The sequence below is a fragment of the Ixodes scapularis genome, unplaced genomic scaffold, assembly GCF_016920785.2.
Source record: "Ixodes scapularis isolate PalLabHiFi unplaced genomic scaffold, ASM1692078v2 PGA_scaffold7__128_contigs__length_106722199, whole genome shotgun sequence".
Lineage (NCBI taxonomy): Eukaryota > Metazoa > Arthropoda > Arachnida > Ixodida > Ixodidae > Ixodes > Ixodes scapularis.
In genome coordinates this window covers 57,062,497-57,086,764 of record NW_024609882.1, presented here as the reverse complement: position 1 = coordinate 57,086,764, position 24,268 = coordinate 57,062,497, and the positions used below count along the sequence as shown (strand labels likewise).

Below are 24,268 nucleotides of genomic sequence, written 5' to 3'. Positions count from 1 at the left end.
TTTAGATTATCATATGTTATATAAATGACGTAGATCAACCTAGATTTTTAAATTTTCTTGATAGAAGAGATTGCAATACCTTTGAATTCCAACAGAAGACATTGTGATAAAACCGACTGCAATAGGGAGCGGCGAAACGAGTACAACAAAACTAGAAATACAGAGAAATCAACGAAACATATTCAAAAGCAAAATAAAAAATAATTGTGATTTTATAATGAGATAATTTCGAAATACAGTGTTCCTTCTTAAGCTTAGCGTATTTGTTTAAAAAAAAAAAAAAATCCGTGAAAGCTCCACTAATGCGGTTTGTGCAGGTGAAGTATACCGCCAGGGGGTATAGTATAGGGGGCTAATCGTAACGAGCAGTTGCTAATTAACTAAAATATATTTATTAACTTTTTCAACACTGAAAATAAACATGTGGCTCTAAATATAAACTTGCTGAGCGTCATCGAAATTCACGAAATCAGTTAATATTCTAAAGACTTGTAGCATGCTGGAAGCACGGTGGGGCGCTAAATATACCACTCGTGGAGCAGGAGCAAGGCAATTTGGTGCTATGAAGCGCGCGCGCGCGGTTTTTGCGTCCCTTGTCCGCTTTTTTTCACCCCAGCCTTGTGCCTGTTGCACTAGTGATAACTACAGCGTAAACTGCGCTCCCAACGTGCTCGGTCTTTCTAAAAATTTTTGATTGAGTAGCTTTCGATGACGCTTAGCAACTTTTTAATTGTATCCATATATCTCTTTTTATTCATTAATAGTTAGTCAATACATGTTAGTTAATTATTCGAATTATCGTGACGATTAGCCACCTATATTATGTTTCCCCGGCCGTATAACTCACCTGCACAAACTGCATTAGTATAGGCTTTCCCGGCTTTTTTTTAAAAACAAATCTGTAAAGCCTAAAGAAAGACACCCTGTATAGTGGATGATCGAAGGGTTCCTGCAGTGAAGTAAGGCTAAATCGCTAGCTGAATTCCTGCTTCTAGCGAAATACAGTTTCATCCTGAGGAATCGAAATATTTATGATTGTAAATGTTTGCAGCGAGGCGCGTCTGTATTATGCATTCACTGTCACTGTAGTGACTGTCAGTACTAACTTTCTCTTTTATTTGCATTGTATCACCAGTACGTCTCATGGGGCCGTACCCTGGTTGTAAAGATGAGGCCACCCACGTAGCCGAACACCGATATTGCGAGAACCACCAGAGTCTTGCGCTCTCTGAGGTTGGGAAATCTGTCGAACAGCGCCGTCGACACGGTTTCCAGAAGGGCAAACTGCAACGAAAAAAGGTGAACCAATAAGAATCTTCAATTTTCTTGGCACGCAACCAGAACCGTCGAAAGCAAAAAAAGTGCTTGGCATGCAGCCAGAGCCTTTTGTGCGTTCATTAGTAAAACCTACTCAGTGCATTACAGCTGTTGAAATGTAGACAACCATTGAAACAAAGCAATACCCGACGAAAGCAAAATATTGCGCTAAATAACATATCGTACGATTAATTAATTCAGAAGCGCTTATAACTAGGGTGTGCATTTTCCGGTTTTAACCGAAAAACACCGATAAACATCCGTCGGTGACTAAAATATAAAATCGGTTAAAACCGAAAAACACCGGTGGTTTGATATTTTCGCCGTGGTTAAAACCGAAAAACACCGGTCGTTGCTAGTTTCCGACCTAGCGAAACCCTTTCCCCGTAGAGGTTCGTCAAACGTGTTATCTCGTGGATCCTGCATTTTTCCAGTGTTTATACATGGCTTGCAGGTGGCGTCAGTCCGCCCTCCTTTCTGGGGGTCAAAAGCGTCTAGTGAACGCAGTGGAAGCTAAGCTCTCAATGCCTTTCCCCTATTGTGTCTCCCAAGGCCCCCTTTTGTGGAAAAATTAACGCATTGGAGGATAGGCTCTAACGTGCCTTTTCCTCATTGTGTCTGGCCAAGTGATGTTGGTGCAAGCCATGTATTCAGAGGTTGCTGTTGTTCCTGGAAGACACTGCCAACGTCCGTGTCGTACAGGACCGTGTGTTTTCATACTTGCGGGTTGCAAACCGCAAGGAACGTGCTGCCATGAGGGCAGCACGTTCCTTGCGTGTAGATGCAAGCATGAAAGTATGCTTGCATCGACTATAATAACCAAGTGTGAGAAACAGTTGCTTCCTAGAGAAGAAGTGTATGAACTATGTGAATAAAATTGGAACTCTCTGTCTCTGATCAATCGCCTTTTTTTCACCGATAATCACCGATTTTAGCCTCGTCGTGAGACGTTCCACCGAAATACACCGGTGTTTTGAAAATATATAAACACCGAAAAACATCCGCCGATTTTTCTCACAAATAAACACCGGAAAGTACACACCCTACTTATAACCTTTCTTTTAATCTTTTAAAAAAAAAGGGCTATTTGTATTGCTTTTTTTTTTCGGGACAGATACTCAGGCGACACTGCTTATAGTATTTGGGGGATCCTCTGTGGATATAGGAGTGTACAGAGGATTTCTCGACAACTAAGACGAAAATAGTTGTGATTATATAGTACTTATATACCCGCAGAAGTTTTTTTTTGTTTTTTTTTTGTTTTTTAAGTGAAGTTAGTCACAATTTTACGGACCTATAAAAGTTTTAAAAATATATAATCCTGAGGTAGGTTTTCATCTGCAATATATGAAGCCATGGTGAGGCAAATTTTACGTGCAGCCAATTTATGAGCTAATAATTTCCTTTTCACTTATTTGTGCTGCGATTTTTGACAAAGGTGTAAACACGCGTTGTTACGAAAGCGCCGCTGTTCATGCGTCGCTCTGTTCACATTCTTTGAAGAGCTTAAGTTTACTTACCATTGCTTTCATAGGTGCACTAAATGAGCTTTTAAGATCTCCTTTCTATGGCGCGAAGTCAAATTATGCGCCCCCCAGCATCCTGGAAAACTGGACATTTATAATCATGCTTGGCATTTTTTACTATTAAAATACAACGGAACATCACGAGATTTTTTTCATCAATTTTATTTATTGCAACCTCAAATCGCCCTCAGGTGGCTTTACATGACGGGGAACAAATATATATATATATATATATATATATATATATATATAACGGTTATCGCGCTTGCCTCCTACGCAGAAGGCCAGGGTTCGATTCCTGGCCGCGACTACACATTTTTGTTGACAGTGTAATTTGATGTTCTAGTGAATTCGAGAACCGTCTTGCTGATTCGAGGTTAGAATGTTTTACACACCGAACCTTCTACGCCGAACGATCCAGAAACCCACGAGGGTTCATAAGGGATTCCGCAAGGCGAGCGGAGTCAGTTTTCGCCCCAGCGTTCGACTCTGCTGTTACGCCGACTTCGACGCCCGCGACGCTCTCTTATTATCTCTTGTACCCTTTTATTTTTGGCACAAGTTCGCCACATTAAACATTTATTTATTCCTGTTTATTTCTTGTTTATTGGTCACCACCCGTGACATTTTGGTGGAGGTGCGGGGTACCCGCATGCCCGTGCAGCGCTCCCCTCCGAGTTCCCGCAGTGCGAGTCCGGACCTAGCCTCCCAAGGACCGAGCGAAGACCAGATCGAGACACGATCCAGTCGCCGCACCCAAGGTCTACCCCCGGAACACGGACTTCTGCCACCCCGGACCAGGCAGCCAACGAGGCCGACGATGGACAAGCAGTCGTCGCAGAACCCGTCCGCCGCCGCCGTCGTATACCTTCCCGTCGCACCCCGGACTCCGTCGCCATTCCACGGGGAGGTCCACGAGGACGTTGAAGATTGGCTGCAACATTACGAACGAGTTGCTCGCCATAACGCATGGACTCCGGAGCAGTGCCTTCAGAACGTCTACTTCGCTCTGGAAGGGACGGCACGCACCTGGTTCGAGAACCACGAAGCGTCAATTTCGTCGTGGCAAGACTTCCAGACGGAACTTCGACGCACGTTTGCCAGCCAGCAGCGACGTCAGCGGGCCGAGGAACTTCTTCAAGCAAGAAGCCAAGGGCCAAACGAGAGCGTCACAAGTTTCGTCGAGGACGTTCTCCGCCTCATGAACCGCGCCGACCCAAACGCTCCTGACGAGAAGAAGCTGCGGTTCCTGATGCGAGGGGTGAAAGAGACCATCTTCGGAGGCCTTGTCCGCAACCCCCCAGCCACCGTCGAAGATTTCGTCAAGGAAGCCACAAACATCGAACGGGCCCTTCACGCACGGGCCTCCCATTACCAGCGACTTCCCGGCGTCGCTGCCTTCTCGACTTCCAGCTGCACCGGCCCGGACCTCCGCGACATCATCCGGGACGTCGTGCGGGAGGAAATCAGGAAGCTTCTTCCTGCTGCCGCAAGCCCGGATTCGCCCTCAATCGCCGTGATTGTCCGGGAAGAAGTTCAGAAGGCGCTGCAGCCACAAGCTCTTGTCAACGCCGCTCCCGAACAACCGACACTGAGCTACGCCGCAGCTACCCGACGACCACCGCCCCCTGCTCACCCGTACACCGCGCCACCCCGACGTGAACCTCCAGCGCCGCAGTTTCCCCGACGCCAGGAAGATCGGGCGCACGCCCACCCAGAACAGGCAGCGCCACGAAAGACCGACGTGTGGAGGACAGCGGATCGACGACCCCTGTGCTATCACTGCGGTGACGCCAGCCACATTTACCGTCGATGCCCCTACAGACAACTGGGGCTGCGCGGGCTCCACCCGAGCGACCCCCGCCCAAGATACAACGAACACCCTCGCGACATTGAGGAGTACCTCCGACGCTCGCCCTCCCCATGTCGTCTCTCCGCCGTGAAGCCCGCTCCCCATCGCCACGACGTTCAGCGTTCCCAGCGCAACGACCCCGCCGAGAGAGCCTATCTCCCCTGCGTCGCCGGGAAAACTAAGTGCGGCAACGCCTGGAGGTGACGTTGCCGAAAACGACGGAAGCAAACAGCCTCCAAGAACGCCGGAGCGCTCCCACTCTACCGACGCCCAGCATCGTACCCACGTCCCTGCAACGGTGTCCAACAGCCTAAACGTTGTTATTGACGGCCTCGACGCATCGGCACTCGTGGACACCGGAGTGGACTACTCAGTCTTGAGTGGGAGGCTCTCTCGCCGCCTGCGAAAAGTGACGACGCCGTGGGATGGACCTCAAATACGAACCGCCGGAGGGCATCTCATCGCACCAGTCGGAAGATGCAGCGCTCGCGTCACGATCCATGGGGAAACGTGCCCTGTGAAATTCGTCATTCTACAAGACTGTGCCAGGGACGTCATACTCGGCATGGACTTTCTGTCTGAATACGGCGCCGTCATCGATTTTCGTGAAAACAGATTGACGCTGCGAACCCCTGTGCCACCTTTAGAGAAACCCCAAACAGCGTCAGCCGCCATCCGAGTCGCTGCCGACCACGTGAACCTGCCACCGCGATCAAGTGTTGTCATACCCGTCGTGGCCGATACAGCGACCTGCGGCGAAGTTGTCCGGGAAGGCAACCTTCAATTGCTCCTGGGAAGAGGAATAGGCGTCGCAAGAGGAGTAGCTGAACTTCAGGATGGGCGGACTGTGGTCCTCGTGACGAACTTCCGAAATGAAACGCAACACCTCACAAAAGGTGCTGCTGTGGGCCACGTCGAGAAACTTCGGAACTCCGCCGAAATCGCCGCGATCGCTGAAGAATCATCACCACCTCAGCAAGGCAGTAAGTCGCCAGCGCAGCTTGACATTGACCCTAAGCTTCCGGGCCCAAAACGACGGCAGCTGATTAACCTCCTCACCGAGTACCGCGACTGCTTTGCGACGTCGTCGAGGGTGCGCCAAACTGCCGTTGCGAATCACCGAATCGTTACCGAGGACGACGCGCGCCCTGTGCGTCGATCGCCGTACAGAGTCTTCGTCAAAGAAAGGGAGGTGATCCAGGAGCAAGTCCAAGAGATGCTGAACGACGACATAATCCAGCCATCAAGCAGTCCTTGGGCTTCCCCAGTCGTACTGGTTAAGAAGAAGGACGGAAGGCTTAGGTTCTGCGTGGACTACCGGCAGCTGAACGTGGTGACGAAGAAAGACGTCTACCCACTTCCCCGCATCGACGACACGCTAGACCGGCTGCGCCACTCTCGATACTTCTCATCGATGGACTTGAAGAGCGGCTACTGGCAGATCGAAGTCGACGAACGGGACCGAGAGAAGACAGCTTTCGTCACGCCGGATGGGCTGTACGAGTTCAAGGTGATGCCCTTCGGACTATGCACGGCGCCAGCAACTTTCCTGCGTGTCATGGACACCGTACTGGCAGGACTGAAGTGGCAGAGCTGTCTCGTCTACCTCGATGACGTCGTAGTGTTTTCCAGCGACTTCGACGAGCACTTGCGACGACTCCGTGCTGTTCTTCAAGCCATACGGACCGCCGGACTCACCCTCAAGCCGTCAAAGTGTCGGTTCGCCTATGACGAACTGAAGTTTCTAGGTCACGTAGTTAGTAATGAAGGCGTTCGCCCCGACCCAGAGAAGACTCGCGCCGTCGCGTCATTTCCAGCGCCGACAGACAAGAAGGCCGTGCGAAGATTCCTTAGACTTTGTGCCTACTATCGTTGCTTTGTTCGGGATTTCGCAAGGATTTCCGCACCACTCACAAACCTCACGAAGGACGCCGAGAGGTTCGAATGGGTCGAGGAACAGCAGCAAGCATTCGACGAGCTGAAGCGACGACTCCAGACGCCTCCGGTTCTTGGACATTTCGATCAGGATGCGGACACCGAGATTCACACTGACGCAAGTAACGCCGGACTTGGCGCGGTACTAGTTCAAGTACAAGAAGGCACCGAGCGAGTCATCGCCTACGCAAGTCGGACACTGTCCAAGGCAGAGAGAAACTACTCCACGACTGAGAAAGAATGCCTTGCGGTCGTCTGGGCAATTACGAAGTTTCGTCCGTACTTGTACGGAAGCCCGTTCCGCGTAGTCACGGACCACCACTCGCTCTGCTGGCTTGCGAACCTCAAGGACCCGTCAGGACGCCTCGCTCGAAGGAGCCTCCGGCTACGAGAGTTCAACATGACTGTAGTTTACAACTCGGGACGCAAGCACAGCGACGCTGACTGCCTGTCCAGGGCCCCTGTCGAAACACCTCCCGGCAGCAGCGACGACGATGACGACGAGTGCTTCCTAGGGGCAATGAACACCGATGACATGGCACGACGTCAACGAGACGATCCGGAGCTGCGCGCCTTAGTGGAGCACCTGGAAGGGCGCGTGAGTACCGTGCCCCGTGTTTTCTCACGAGCCCTGCCAACCTTCGCCATTCGACAAGGTGTACTCTACAAAGAGAACTTCGGGGACAACTCGCCGTGGCTGCTGGTAATCCCGACCGACATTCGAGAGGAGATCTTTCAAGCATGTCACGACGACCCGACGTCCGGACACCTTGGATACAGCAGGACATTGGCCCGTATTCGTGAAAAGTATTACTGGCCCAAGCTCCCCAAAACCGTCCATCACTACACCCGATCCTGCCACGAGTGTCAGCGACGCAAGAAACCGCCGACGAAGCCGGCAGGTCTCCTGCAGCCAATTCCTCCGCCAACTGCACCGTTCCAGCAGATCAGAATGGATCTACTTGGTCCTTTTCCGCCGTCGACCCTGGGAAACCGTTGGATAATCGTTGCCACAGATTATCTCACGCGGTACGCAGAAACGAAAGCCCTTCCTTCGGGGACTGCGGTTGAAGTCGCCAAGTTTTTCCTCGATTCCATTGTCCTCCGGCACGGCGCTCCCGAAGTTCTGATTACAGATCGCGGATCGTCGTTCATGGCACAGCTGACCCAAGAAATTCTCCGGCTCAGTCACACCAGCCACCGTCGTACCACCGCATACCACCCGCAGACCAACGGGCTGACGGAGCAACTCAACAAGACAATCGCCGACATGATCTCTATGTACGTTGACGTTGAGCACAAGACATGGGACGAGGTGTTGCCCTACGTCACGTTCGCCTACAATACGGCGGTTCGAGAGACCACTGGATTCACACCTTTCCAGCTGGTACATGGTCGGAAGGTAACGACCATGCTGGACGCAATGCTGCCCCATGAGCCATCTGACAATGAGAGTGACGACGCCCAGGCGGTTGCTCAACGCGCCGAAGAAGTCCGCCAGCTCGCCCGACTCATGATTCAAGACCAGCAACGCGTCGACGCGGGCCGCTACAACCTTCGTCGCAGGGACGTTCACTTCCAGCCCGGAGACAGGGTGTGGGTGTGGACGCCCATCCGTCGCCCCGGCCTCAGTGAGAAACTGCTGAAACGGTACTTTGGACCATACAAGGTACTTCGTCGCCTCGGCGAGCTAAACTACGAGGTGATGCCCGACGGAACACGAACATCGTCACGCCGCCCACCACGACCTGAGGTCGTCCACGTCGTGCGACTCAAGCCGTATTACGCTCGATAGGACTGTGGACCTTATGAAGTCATGACCCTTTAGTTTACCGTTCTGTTTATTTGCTTCGTTTTGTTTTTGGGTTGCATCGGGACAATGCACTTTTTAAAGGGGGGAGTAATGCCGCGCGCGCAGCTGGCCAAGTAGGCAGCGCGCGCGTGGCCTAACGGTTATCGCTCTTGCCTCCCACGCAGAAGGCCAAGGTTCGATTCCTGGCCGCGACTACACATTTTTGTTGACAGTGTAATTTGATGTTCTAGTGAATTCGAGAACCGTCTTGCTGATTCGAGGTTAGAATGTCCTACACACCGAACCTTCTACGCCGAACGGTCCAGAAACCCACGAGGGTACATGGGATCCCGCAAGGCGAGCGGAGTCAGTTTTCGCCCCAGCGTTCGACTCTGCTGTTACGCCGACTTCGACGCCCGCGACGCTCTCTTATTATCTTTTGTACCCTTTTATTTTTGGCACAAGTTCGCCACATTAAACATTTATTTATTCCTGTTTATTTCTTGTTTATTGGTCACCACCTGTGACAATATATATATATATATATATTGTAGCGTACAGGGAAGACCAGGCGGTGAGAGTCACGACAGGACCGCTTTTACTACCGTCTCTTAGCCGAGAATATAAAAAAAGGGCGCGCGCGATCGTTGTCTTCTTCCCCGGTCCCATCGCACAGCGTCGTCTTCGCTACAATTCTCCCCGATCAGGATGCTGCCATCCTGGCAGAAGGAGTTGGGGGGGTCTGAGGAGAAGTAGGGCTTCATCCGTGACACGTGAACGATCTCTCGATGGTGACGGCGACGATCGCTGGGAGGGGGGACGGGTTCCACCTTGTAGTTGACTGGTGACGTTGATTCTAGGACTTTGTAAGGGCCATGATATTTGCGAAGAAGTTTCGAAGAAAGTCCAGGCTGTTTCATGGGCATCTATACCTACACCAAATCACCGTTGTTGTAGGTTACGGAACGGTGATGATCATCATAACGGTGCTTTTCGTGGTTGTGATGCTCAGATGTGCGAAAACGAGCTAACTGCCGACATTCTTCTGCGCGGTTCATATCTTCGGCAAAGGTGGTATGCTCGGTAACATCTGGTCGATAACGTAGGATTGTGTCCAGTGTGCATGACACTTCGCGATTATATGCGAGTATAAAAGGGGAGTAGTGTGTCGTGTCTTGAGTGGCGGTGTTGTAGGCGAAAGTGATGAAAGGTAGCATACGGTCCCAGTTGTCGTGGTCCTGGGAGACATACATGGAAAGCATATCTAAAAGTGTGCGATTAAAACGTTCCGTAAGGCCGTTGGTCTGGGGGTGATAGGCGGACGTGCAACGATGAATAACATTACACTCTCTTAGAATGTTTTCGACAACTTGGGATAGAAAAACTGTTCCCCTGTCGCTGAGTAGCTCGCGAGGAGATCCATGCCGCAGTACTATACTATGTAAAATAAAGGATGCAACTTCGCGAGAATCTGCGTGGGGCAGGGCGGCAGTTTCAGCGTAGCGTGTCAGATGGTCAATGGCGACGACAACCCAGTGGTTTCCTTGCGATGATTGGGGAAGAGGACCATACAGGTCAATTCCCACTCGTTCAAATGGTTTCTCGGGAACAAGTATGGGTTGTAGCAAGCCAGCCGGCTGCTGGGGCGGTTGTTTCCGTTGTTGGCAGAGTAGGCAAGAACGAACATACTTTTGTATGGAGCGATACATGCCGGACCAGTAATATCAGCCACGTACACGTTGGTAGGTCTTCGAGATGCCAAGATGGCCATACGTTGGATCGTCATGGAAGCACTGTAGCACATTCATACGAAGTTGCCGAGGAAGTGCTAATAACCATCGCTGACCATCGGTGGAGTAGTTACGGCGGTACAAGAGGCCATCTCGAACAGAAAAATGTCGCGCTCGTTTGCAAAACTTGCGGTTGTCGGAAGTGGATGTACCTGTGATATGTTGCACGAGGGCGACAGTACCAGGATCTTGAAGTTGTTCTTGTGCCACCGTATCGAGAGAGAGAGAAGCCAATGTGATGGGGTTGTCGTCGTCTTGAGTTTCGATCGTCGGTAGAGGGCAACGTGAAAGAGCGTCGGCGTCTTGATGCTTGCGCACGGATCTATGTGTCACTGAAAAGTCGTACTCCTGTAGTCGAAGTGACCTGTGTCCCAAACGTCCAGAGGGGTCCTTTAATGACGTGAGCCAACAAAGGGCGTGATGGTCCGTGATGATGTTGAAGTGCCGGCCGTACAGGTATGGTCTAAATTTGGCAGTAGCCCAGATAATTGCTCGACATTCTTTTTCAGTTGTCGAATAGTTACGTTCAGCCTTCGAGAGGGTGCGACTAGCATACGCTACGACGTTTTCAAGTTGGGGTGATTTTCGTTGTATCAGGACTGCGCCTATCCCGTAACCAGTGGCATCAGTGTGGATCTCAGGGGGGGCTGAGGGGTCAAAATGACACATGATTGGGTCTTGTGTCAAACGAGCAACGAGCTGATTAAAGGCATGTTGGCACTCTGGAGTCCAATGAAAATGCTTTGTTGTGTCTAATAACGCGTGTAAGGGGGCGGCGATGGTTGCGAATCCTTGGACAAACCGCCGAAAATATGAGCAAAGACCTAGAAAACTGCGAAGCTCCTTAACTGTTTTGGGGATAGGACATTCGGTGACAGCTCGAATTTTGTCCGGGTCAGGTCGAACACCCTTATTCGATACTACGTGGCCTAGCACTTTGATTTCTCTCGCTGCGAAGTGACACTTTTTGGTGTTTAGTTTTAAATTCGCGTTTGCAATGCACGATAGAACTGTGGCCACACGTTCCAGATGAACTGCGAACATTGGTGCAAAAATAATAATGTCATCTAAATAGCAAAGGCAGATTTGCCACTTCAATCCTCGAAGAACAGTATCCATCAGGCGTTCGAAGGTGGCCGGGGCATTGCATAGGCCGAACGGCATAACATTGAATTCGTATAAACCGTCTGGCGTGATAAATGCGGTTTTGGGTTTGTCAGTTGAATTCATTGGAATCTGCCAATATCCCAATTTTAAATCCAGCGATGTTAAAAATTCAGCGCCATGGAGGCTATCTAAGGCGTCATCAATTCGTGAAATGGGGTACATATCTTTGGTCGTGATTTTGTTGAGGCGGCGATAGTCCACACAAAAGCGAATACTGCCGTCCTTTTTCTTTACTAAGACCACAGGAGAGGACCAAGGACTTGAAGACCTTCTGATTACTTCTTTTTGCAACATTTCAGTCATTTGTTGCTCTATTATCTCTCTTTCTTTCATTGAGACCCTGTAAGGACGTGTTCGGATGGGACTATGACCCTGCGTGTCTATCGTATGCTCAGCTGTTGAAACTGTGCCTAAAGGTAGGTCATTTAGATCGAAAAGTTTGTGATACGATTTTAAGAGACTTAGCATCTGTGCTCTTTGATGACCGGTGGGGTTCCTATCGATGGTATTCGGAAGGCGATCGAAAGCATCATTTTCTTTGATAGGATCTTGGGAAAACGGTTGCGAGGAGGGTGTGTCGTTGAGAGCAATGATATTGATGTCAGTCGCCAATGTTACGGTGCCTAGAACTGTGTGCTCCGGTATTAGTGTGGACTCGGGTGTAACGTTGATTATGATGTACGTCGACACTGGGCCAATATGGGCGATGCCACGTGGGACGAGCAAACCTTTTTTTTCCAATAAGGCAGAAGTGGGCGTGATGAAGTAATCTCCCGGTGAGAGTGAACAGCAATTAATGAGAACGAAAGATGAACTTCGAGGCGTAATAACAGTGTCTTCTGATGCTCGTACTTTGTTTACCAGCGCAGAAACATGCTGGTCGTCATCAGGCAACTCCTGGAGGGAAAGCTGTGAATTCTCGCAAAAAATGATTGCATGAGTAATAGAAAGGAAATCCCAGCCAAGGATGATTTCATGTGTGCATGATGAGAGGACGACGAATTGAACTGAATATAATAGGCCCTGTATTATAATCCGTGCTGTACAAAGTCCGACGGGTTTAAGTAAGTTTGATCCTGCAGTTGTGAGATTACCTTCAAACGGTGTCACGACTTTCTTGAGGCGTCGACAGAGATCTAAGCGCATAACGGAAATAGAGGCGCCTGTATCAATTAATGCTTGTACGTTTTGACTTTCAATTTGGATTACGACGACGTTAGAGGGGGGTTGATGAGGACTTGAGCAGTATGAAGATGTCGCAGCTGGTGCCTCAGGAGCTGCGGTTAAAAGTTTCCCCCTTGTGATGGAGCAGTGGACCCTGATGGGACCATAGGGGACATTGAGCGGTGACGTTGCGGTGATGGCGACTGTGGACGCGAAAATCCCGGTGAACTACCGGCGAACCTTGTGGTTGGAGAGTTTGACCGGGTGTATCCGGGAGTCTGGTTATAATGGGTGGGGTCCGCAGTGATGCTTGTATGGGCGTTTGCAGACTCTTCGGCTTGGCGGCGACGGCATACGCGCATAACGTGTCCTGGTATGCCACAGTAATAGCAGGTAGGGCGGTTGTAGAGCTGTGGGCGAGTAGCCTGCTGGTGTGGTTGAGTGTATCCAAAGGGTTGTACGTATGGCATGGTTACAGCAGGATAATGAGGTCGGAGCATTGGAGGTGAAGCAGCAATTTCTGCGTAGGTCGGCAGCATGGGCTGTGCCGGTGCTGTAAGCGGCGAGGATATAGGCACGGTAGACGCAATCTCGTTCTGGACGAGGGACCGGAGTGCCGATTGTGTTGGTGTAATTGACGGCTGTGTGAGTTAAAGAGCTTGCGAAATTTCCTCGCGAACAATCTGCTGGATGAGCTGGCGCAAACTGTTGATGTTGATATATGTTGATGGCCCCGATATACTGCTCACCTCAGGAAGACGTTGTACTGTAGCGGCTGAGGCTAAGCGTTGGGTTTTTAGTTCTTGGAACTGCTGACAGATTTCCACAATCTTGCTAACGGTGGTTGGATTACTCACGAGGATAACTTGGAAAACATCCTTGGCGATTCCCTTTAAAAGATGACGGACCTTTTCGGGTTCCGTCATGTTGATATCAACTCGGCGGCAAAGATCCAGCACGTCTTCGATGTAGGACGTGAAGGTTTCCGTTGGCTGCTGGGCCCGCGAGGACAGCTTTCGCTCGGCCACAATCTGTCGGATTGTAGGTCTTCCGAAAACTTCCTTAAGGCGGGTAGCGAATGTCGCCCAGCTGTCAAATTCTTGCTCGTGGTTGAGGTACCACAGTTTTGCGACACCGGATAGGTAGAAAACCGCGGTGGTCAGCTTAGTGACATCGCTCCAGTGATTGTATCGACTGGCGCGGTCGTAAGCGTCAATCCAGTCATCCACGTCGGCGTCCCCGACTCCGGAGAATAAGGGAGGCTCACGTTGGCGAGCGGTGAGTACCGATGGGGCCGTGGTGTCGGCTTGGGTGGCCGTGGAAGTTGTGGTGGTATTCATTCCGACAGAGGGATGCGGCATTGGTGTTGTCGATGTGAGGGCTCGGCTTCTCAGCTCCACGGCTGACGTCGAGGGAGGTGGGGAAGCCCGCACCTCCACCACTTGTAGCGTACAGGGAAGACCAGGCGGTGGGAGTCAGGACAGGTCCGCTTTTACTACCGTCTGCCCAGCCTCTTAGCCGAGAATAAAAAAAAAAGGGCGCGCGCGAGCGTTGTCTTCTTCCCCGGTCCCATCGCACAGCGTCGTCTTCGCTACAATATATATATATATATATATATATATATATATATATATATATATATATATATATATATATATATATATATATATATATATATATATATATATATATATATATATCAAAACTCACAAAGAAACCATATAAAAAAAATTAGGTTAGAATACATGTTGTGAAGAGTGCGAAGTGGTGCTCGGAATGGGCTGGGCTCTTTTATTGTTACTATGTTATCGGGGAGTGAATTCCAGTCGGTAATAGACAGCTGTAAGGGGTAAAGTTTGTAGATGCTAGTTCTTTGAGTAGAGACATGAAGTTTCCGTGTGTTGTCTGTGCGTGCCGAGATATGACTGGCAGCTCTGCAATACTTATATTTTTGAATGACGAGTGATAGTACAACTGATGGTGGGCAATCAACTGTGACATCTTCCCAGGGTCTGCAAGAAGTGGAAGCTTAAGTTGATGCTTTAGTGCTGTTATGCTTGTGCGAGTGTAGTTGCGAAGTATGAAGCGACTAGCTAGCTCGGTTTTGTATGGGTTGTAGCTTATTGATTAGATATGACTGATGCGGATTCCAGATGCCAGATGCATATTCAAGCTTGGGTCGAATGAGAGATGAATGTGCGATCAGCTTTGTGTTCCATGTTGCAAGGTAGAGGTGTCGCCTCAGGAAACCGAGGGTTTTGTTAGCCTTTGCAATAATATATTTTTTGTGAGGCTCCCATGAAAGGTTGGAGGTGAAGTGGACCCCAAGATATTTGTATGCAGGAACATTTTCAATAATCGTGTTGAAAATGATGTAGTTGGACTGTGTTGATGTACGCTTGGTATAAAAGTTGAGAAATTTTGTTTTGGAAACATTGATTTTCACCTGCCACTCTTCACACCATGTTTCGAGATATGTCAAGTCGTTCTGCAAAAGCGCGCAATACTCCAGTATTTTTATTTTCCGGTAGATCACACAGCCGTCGGCATATAGTCTAATTTTGGACATAATACAAGTTGACCAGTCATTTACATATAATAGGAACAGTAACATACCTAGCACGGTTCCCTGAGGCGCAACCGATTTGACATTTTGTTCTGGGGAATCTTTATCGATATAATTAACGCTTTGTGTATGGTTAATAACAAAATTTGAAATCCGCTCAATTACAAAAGGGTCTGTTTTCAATTAATGAATCTTTAACATGAGAAGGTGATGAGTCACTTTGTCGAAGGCTTTTTGGAAATTGATAAAGATGGCGTGCATTTCTGTGCGGGAGTGCAGGTTTTCATGCATCTCATTAGTAAACACAAAAAGCTGTGTTTTGTAGGAGTGGGAGCATCGGAAACCGTGCTAGTTTAGAAGGAAGTAGTTGTGCGGGCATAAATAGTTCATTATGTATAAAAATACTATATGTTTCTTGAGGTTACTGGGCACGTTTGTCAAACATATCGGTCTATAGTGAGAAAAATCATTCTTAGAATCACTTTCATAAATTAGAATTACGTCAGCATGGTTCCAGTCGTCGGGTATTTTACCAGAGTCTAGAGATTGTTGAAAAATCAAGGAAAGAAGAGATGAGCACTCATTTTTACAAAGTTTGAGAAGCTTCGATAATATTTTGTCAGGGCATGGTGCCGAGTATGAAGGTAGGTCGTCAATCAGTTTCATAATGCGAGATGCGTAGAAGGTTAATGGGGTAATTTCTTTGTAAACAATAACATCTGGATAAAAATCTGGAAGAGGAAAAAACGTCGTTGAAATACAGATCGAACTGTTTACATGTCTCAGCAGTGCTCATCTCATTTCCGAACGATCAGTGTAAGGGAAAAATTATTTATCCTATTTTAAGTTAACAACAGTTCAGAACTCTTTCAGGTTGGTCCTCATAATTTTACTAAGAATCCTTATTATAAAAATTCGTTTTTTGGGGTTATTTATTTCGAGTTTAGACGCATGTTCACATTGGTTGTGTCTCTCTCAAGCATCTGCAGACTGATAAAGCGTGGCAGTCTTGTAGAAGCGCTGTTTTATTTTGTTCAGTAGCCTCTTTAACCGTGACGAAAACCAAGGTTTTTAAACACACGAGTCAATGCTCATTTTGGAACTGTGTAAATATGCTAGGTCATGCCATTTTGATTTAAGTAACACCCAAGTTTTGTTAAACAATCTACAACCAAAGTCAGCTAAACACCGGCCCCAAAATGGGGGCGGGGCGGGGCGGGGCGGGGCGGGGGCAGTAGGAGACGACGAACTTACGATATTTTTCCGGAAAAGTAATGAGAAAGCAAAGTTTCGCAAAGTGCCTGCAGATAAGCGATGGCGCTGCCATCGCTTTATTCTCTGTCTGTCCTGTTCTTTCGTACTGCCTCTCCCAGTTTTGGTGGTCAAAAGGGGGCCGCCATCTTGAATTGTCGTCACTTCCAGTATGGGGCGAAAACATTGTTTTGCCGTCGCCACGCCAATAGAAGACATTTAGAATATAAGCGTAATCATAACAAATTTTCGTTTTCCCTCCCCTCTATTTTTTACTATTTACAGGTTGAACTGTTTTATTATTTTTTCGTCACCCTTCACTATTAGGTAAGGGTGACGAAAAAAATAATAAAAAAATAAAAAATAAATCGTCACCACGCCTATTAGGTTGCTGGGGACGAGAGTACACGAAAGAGGTCTATACGAGGCTAACAGTGAGGTTCTCGCACCTGGCTGTCTAGGCCGAGCGTGAGCAGCATGAAGAAGAAGAGGAATGCCCAGAGCGGGGCCACCGGCAGTCTGGCCACCACCTCGGGGTAGACGATGAAGGCCAGCCCCGCCCCCTGGTCGACCACGTGCTCCACCTCCACGTTCAGCTCGTGGGCCAGGTAGCCGATCACCGAGAAGATGACGAAGCCCGCGAAGATGCTCGTCAGCACGTTGCTCACCGACACGATCAGGGAGTCCCTGCGTAGGGCGGAGGGCGCGGTCGAACAACGTCCATGTAACGAGGTCGTAGTGCTTGACATGTTTACGTCATCTACCGAAGGCCAGCATGTAGTACTGATTGCAAATGACCGCTGTGTCAGTCTTAGGCATAGAGTTATTATAATGTACGCTAGAGGTTCAAGTGGCGCTAGTGTGCTGACGCAAATTGAAGCAGACAGCAACCAGTCGAAAATTGACTTCCGGTAATGTATTTCTATGGGAAAAAGCGAGTGCATTTTCTCTCTGCGCTCGATCGTAAGAGCAAATATCCCAAATAATTCGTACGTACTAGGTAGTTTTGAACATTTCTCAGTCAGGCCGACGAAAGAATTGGTCAGTTGCGGCGTTTTTCTTACGAATTCATCGCATTAAAAACGGTGCTAAAACGGCTTCGTACGTGTATTTATGTGCACTGTCGGACACTGTTAGCGCGAACGCGGCGTCGGCGATTTACAGCATGGGGGATATATATACATGCCAAACGAACGGGGGACATCGGGAAAATCGAGAGCGGCGGCAAGAGCTACGCAGTAACACTGGATCAGTAACTCGCAGTGCATGTACGATCAAAATAAATTGAAGGCCACGTAATCCATTCCGATTTTAAATAAGTAAGTACCGCTTTATTCTTTCTGCCCTGAGCGAAGCTGCTTGTTCTACGTTCAAAATATCACCCGAGCGCTCGATATCTTTGAGAACAAGTGCGCGATAAAAGCCGTCCGGCAGAGAAAACAATACGAAGAGACACCTTTCATAGCCCACGGACTTTATTATCTACGTTTTGAAGGTTTTTATCCGCTCATGCACCACGGGATCATTTTTATATAGTGACAGGACTGGCATATTATCAATATACAATCGTCACCGGAATGCTGGCGAGCCTTGAACCCACTCTATATTCGTTTCGATTGTAATTTTGCTTTGAATCGTCGCTTGTTTTTACACACCTGCTGCGGAACACACGTTTGGGATTGAAATGTAGCGAAGATAAACATCGTTCACTGATGAATAAAAATGCGCTAACTTAAGCAATTACACTTTCACAGTGTTAATCAAGGTACATACTATTCGGTACGACCCAAATAACCAAAGTGTTCCGTGTTATTTTCCGGCGAAGAGGAAAAATGCATGCTCGTTTTCCCATAGAAATGCACACGAGCACCGCAAAAGTAGACTGGTTGCTGTCTGCTTCAATTTGCGTCACGGAAGTCGCATAGACACTAGCGCCAGTTGAACCTCTAGCGTACATTATAATAACTCTATGGTCTTAGGCTGGGGGTCGTGTTCAGCTAGTGAGGACACAACTCTCAGCCGAACACTGACGTAGCACGTACGTTCAATATGCGTCCCAAAGACGCGGTTCTGAATCTTCAGCGTTACCTAACGAAGGTCAGCACACGCGGTAAAGTGTGCACGCGAGGGCGGGGCCAGCGTTCGGCAGTGACCCGTGTTAAATTATTGAGGCCGAGTCCCAGAGAAACATTTCAAATGGAAAAAATGTAAACTTTGATAAGAAATATTGTTTTCATTGATCAGCTTTTCAACGTTGCCATTCGATGTTTTCATTGATCAGCTTTTATGAGGCGAAAAGTGCTTAAAAACATCGATACTCGTGAAAGCAATGTTGCTATTCAAAGGTCTTCAAAATATTGGTGAATATAGTTTACGAAGGATTTGTCCTTTTGCGATGGAGATGTGTGATGCTTAAGTTCACACTTCCCAAACTTCTAAACTGTCTAAATAAAAAAAAACAAAGAACAAAAAAACAAAACAAAAAAAACATTGATGTTGAAGGAACTTTTTTCTCTCAACTTCTTGACGTTTTCTTAAAACGGTAAGAGGGTGCTCATTTATGTTTGTACTAAGTGCTCATATTATGATTTTATAATTTATTTCTGTTATTCTTTTGTATTGACTTTCGCGGCTACGAGCTCTGTTTCTTTAATAGGGGGTCAAGAACCTGTCAAGTTGTCTCGACACAGGTTTTTTCATTTGTGTCCTCCATTGGTGTACATTAATGTAAATGAAACGACTTATTATTATTTTTATTATTAAGTGAGAGGAGGTGCGAGCATTAGAGATCCTAAACTCATGAGAATAGAATTGATTGTAGGAACGATTAAACCTCAGAAATCACAATGAACCACTCTCGTAAAATGCTCGATATCCTATTATGACAAATTAAAGTTACACAGGAAACAGAATAACACGATAATAATAATAACACAGTATCTTGCACTAGGTAAAAGGTGCCCTAACCTGAAAATACAAAAGGTATTCGTATTTACTAAAGTTTGATAATACATGTTGACGAATTAAAATTACGCAGAAAGCACGAGCCTGTAGAGATAATACATAATTTTTCATGGAAAATTGTGTTTTGAAAACGGAAACACTAGGGAGTTGTGGAACATCGTACCTAAAAGATTCGCGTACCGAAAGAAATAGCGTCGTCTCCACTCCCCATGTGCTGAACACAACCTGCGTTTTGGATTGACGCATGGTGACGACGCTAGCTATTTCTTCTGGTACGATATCCCAAAGATCTATACTAATCACAGCAACGACAATATTTGAAGTTCTTAAAACAGTAGGTGCAAATGATATGCGATTGTTTCACTCGAACAGACATGACCCGACGGGCCGCCTATACGTGGTTGCACTTACTTGTAGCAATCGTTGTGAAACTTGTTGTATGAAGAGAGTGTAATGAGACCCCCCCAGGCCGGACTCAGGGCGAAAAATATCTGAACGGCAGCGTCTCCCCATACCTAAAAGAAACCAGTAAAAATCAAAGGCATTAACATCAGTTTGAACCAGGGTGTCGAACCGGAACCGAACCGAACCGAAAACCGGAACAGAACCGTTATTTTTAGCCGAACCGGAACTGAACCGAACCGAAATCTTCGCCGCCATCTTGGAACTGAACCGGAACCGAACCGAAAAAAATATAACGGTAACCGGTTCAAAACGGTTCAAGGTAATATTTTTTTTCTTCTTTGCTAGTATCACAAAATGAACATATGGGAATAAACAACTGGCGGCTGTATTTCTATCTGTTGATCGAATCGTCATATACATAATTGCAACGTATGATAAATTGTGGGTTTTCATGGCACCTTTGTTGGCACTATGATTAACCATGTGACAAGTTGTCAAGTGACGTCATGGTGTCAATACATGTTGTCAAGTAATGTCACCTGGCCTCGTGACGTCATGTAACTCACTGCGTTAAGTCGATTTAATTTGAGGAAGTCACTAGATGTATTAACCTTGTTGACAGCATGACGTAACATGACATCACGATTTCGTACCGAGAGTCACGTAACACCGTGACGTAAGCGATTGTCATAACCCCTAGTCGAGTGCATGGGTTCATGACAATCAGCATCGCCAAACATTCGTGTAATGCTCATGTCAAATTAATATGATAATTAATAGCCCAACTCTAACACTATCTGAAGCTTAGCCCAAGCTTTTGCTTTCGAAACCCTAGCCGCCTAGGGCATGACTGTGATGAACACTGGCGGTATATAATTAGCGTCAGATCACGTGGCCGCTTGTTCAAATTGCGAGTTGAGGAGACATCGACAGCTGTCTCTGTCCTTTATTTTTTCTGCATCTGTTATTAGGAGAAAACTAATGGATGTTTCCGCAACCTATCAACGTCAAGGGTTATTTCTGAACACTATTTATTGAAAACACAAAAAGAAATGTTGCAAGACCAATTTTACATTATTGAGGCATTGAAACATTTTTTCGTTGTTGCTGAAGTATGTCCAAAAGATGTCCCTGAGAATAGAAGTTTTGAAATGACTAAATGCGACCTATTAATATGACGTTACATAGAACTACACATGTGTACGCAAGGAATACCCAAAAAAATAAGATATTTTAGTGATGTGAGAGGAACAGTCGAACGTTGGCAGTCGCTGTAAGTCTCACACGAGCGTCGTTCTCAAGTTATTGCCCAAGTTTCGACCCCTCTGTATTTTGTTTAAATGAGCTATAACATATTTCTATACATTACTAAATACTACTCAGGATCAGTCTCTAACGTTAATAACTGATTGAACTTGGCTTTGCTCTTTTTTCTAGGCAATGGTAGTCGCCGAAAAAATTAGAGAAATATGAGCATCGTTCATCCCCTCAACTCGGAGCCAGAAGCGGCCACGTGGCCTGGTGCCTATCTTATGCCGCCCACGTTAATCATACCTCGCGCTGGAGTTTTAAAGGAAGAAAACGCGTGCTGGAGCTCCAGGCATTGTTAGAGTTCGACTATTCTCATCACCACAGTGGTTGGACACGAGCCACTACCCAAGTGTCCGCCGAGGCATTGATTGTTACGAGCCGATGTACGGTGCTCACACAGTTCTCCTGCCCAATCCATGAGTCGCGTTCGACTGTCGACAGGCGGGTGGTTTTGATCCCACAGTTACGGCATTAATCTTTTGAGAAGGCAAGACTAAAAGAAATAGTCTCGTTCAATCCTCGCAATTGCACCGCTACAAAGAAGCTTCTGAATCAGTGGCGCCCTGTGCGAGTACACTTGGACCAGGGGACCAGTACGCCTCGGAAAAGTTATGCACATTCCAACCCGATATCGTTTCATGACCCCTTTAAACTTCACGGGGTGCAAAATAAAAGCATTGAAAGGTTGCGGTTAACAAGTGTCAAATAAAATTGTCGAATTAACAGACACAAACGAAGGAGGTAATTCCTCAGGAATACTTTCAGCCTTTCCACTCTGGTGAAGAAGGAAGGCCAGAAATGTTGTACTATGGTGGGAATAAAGTAATGGCCGGCCGCAAGTCGGCAAGCCAGACTGGAAAGGCTGGAGGGGTTGCCGCCATTTATGAGCGACGGTGGCAACCAAACAACTGGCAAGCCGGCTGTCTGGTTGCCGTCGCCATTTATAGATGGCGGTAACGCATGGCTGTATAAAGAAGTGCGTCTGTGTGTGGGGCCGGGGGGGGGGGGATGGGGGAGTTTTAGAAACATACTGTGTTGTAAAGGTTCCTCTTCCCTGCATCTTTGGCGCAGACCAAAAAGCGTGACCCCGGAAACTACTTTGATTGGAAAAGCGCTCTTGCCAAAAAGCACGTTTTTGTCGTGCCAGACGCTGGCACCGTTCCTCACGACGATGCACTAAGAATAATAATACTAGCCTTTCAAATACTTTGGTTTCACTGAGCTTGCACCTCCTGTAGGGTGCCTTTTTCGCCGCCAAATTCGACTTTCTCAGCAAGAAGGAATCAGAATGACCACCAGCCTATAGTGTGATAACGTCACGTGCATACCATGCTAAATAGTTCAGCTTTCTGGTGAAATATGATGTTCGCAACACTAGCCATAGATGTCCTAATTGTAAATTTGTGAACTATTTATAGCAGTCTCGCGATGAGATATGGCAGCCTAGAGAAATGTTAGAACGCATGACTATTCTAGCATAGTGCTGTAAAGTGGCGGTTCAAAACAAGTGCAGGTAAAACCGAATATAACATTTGCCTCCCGAGGCAGTATTTCGGAAGTTTCGAGCTCATGCAAGCTGATGAGATGTAATATACCAAGATTTCAAGAATCTTTGTCTGTCCTTCGCGCTATTTATGTAAAATCATGAATATCATTGCGTGCATCTTTACGCATCTCTTTTTGCAGTAAGGCATTCTGGAAGGGATTATTTGGAAAACATAACATTAATTATCTCTCTCTTTTTGAACATTTCGTGTATTTGACTTCCAATTCATCATGTGAGCATAGAGTCCTTTTTAGCGTACCCTGCAACCCGATGTTTCACACTGCCAATCAGCAAACAGAAAAACACTTTTACGTAGACTCCACAGCTCGCGTAGTTTCGAGTATCGTCCTTCCAAGTCGGTCTCAAGCGGTTATGTGAACTTTATAAAGTAAAATTTTTTTATCAATATAAAATATATTTAATTACTAATTGAATATTTGACAACATAAATAGAGGGCCGACCACTCTAAAGCAATGCCCCCCAAATTATTTGAAAGCGGTTCTGCCAATCTTTTCCGGCGTTTTTATCCTCGACAGGAATGTTGTAAGTGATATGGGACGGCCTTACATACATTTCTGATTTTGAAGCTAATTTAAATAACTATGTGTTCCTTACACATATAACTTCTCAAACATATAGAAGTCTGTTATTGCCTTTTTTATCTGGTGAACATTAGTTTTATGTGTCTGTGGGTTGGACGAAAAGAAAGTAAACAGGGGCGCGCGGTGGAACTATGATGATTACGCACGCAAACCGTCAGAAAGTGTCCAATTAGGTAGCTGCCTTGTCGAGTAGAACGTGAAATACTACTTCGTTTTACTAAACAAAAAATAATTTTGAAGGACGCTTAAGCTTCGCCTTTAAAAGTGGAACGCGATCGCGTCAACGGGCCTCGTTTGCATCGCATTCTCATTTGCCGCGCAAGCGTGCCTCGCGTGGCCTAGTGAAGAGCGTCTGACTCGCAACTAAAGGGTTGTGGGTTCGAATCCTGCCTAAAATTTTTAATTTTTTCTTTAAGGCAAAGGAATTACTTTCAAAAGTGATATCATTTAAAACATACGGTGACCTTTATTTCGTATTACATATCATGTTTTAATCACCCTCATTCCACGCGTGATGTCACGTTTCACGTAAGCATTGTGGGTTGTTTGAAATTCTTGCGCTAGGGTATGTAGCTCTGACGTCATGAACCTATCGACCAATCAGGATTTTCCAGTCACGCCACCGACATCGGTTTTTCTGCGACATGAGCTCGTTAACGCTATCGTGTTAAAATCATCAATTAGCAAGGGTGATGCTCATTTGCAAATTAAATTGTCCGGCATCTTGTCAACAACAAACCTCAACAGCCAGGCTATGCCTGCATATTCTGTATAAGAAAATGTTCACTTGGGCAAGCGCTATTTTGGGCCAGATTCGATCTGAGTGCGAAGGTGCGTATATATATTAGAGTGAACAATTGCAATTACTCCTTGCTCCATGATTAGTCGCATGCGTGCGGTGCTGAGTGTAAACAATGCTTAGTTAGAACAACAGGCATTTGGATTGCCGCTCGGTGTTTCTATAAAAGATAGACTGAAAGGAGTTATCCTAAAACTTTGTTACATTTCGAAAATTTCATTGCCTTTAGCTCACTTGGGTCGTCATTATATATATATATATTGTGAAGTGTATTTCATAA

The 24,268-nt window shown here is 47.0% G+C and overlaps 1 protein-coding gene across 1 annotated transcript in view; it reads right to left on the bottom strand.

Annotated features, from left to right (window-relative positions):
- LOC8042739 (sodium- and chloride-dependent glycine transporter 1) overlaps window positions 1-24,268 on the bottom strand; it is a 134,787-nt gene that overhangs the window by 5,330 nt on the left and 105,189 nt on the right. Inside the window, exons 8-10 of the mRNA XM_042286579.1 lie at window positions 19,736-19,839; window positions 16,810-17,047; window positions 1,156-1,284 (exon numbers count right to left, since the gene is read on the bottom strand). Of these exons, the coding sequence (XP_042142513.1) occupies window positions 1,156-1,284; window positions 16,810-17,047; window positions 19,736-19,839 (471 nt within the window). The remainder of the gene's footprint in view (window positions 1-1,155; window positions 1,285-16,809; window positions 17,048-19,735; window positions 19,840-24,268) is intronic.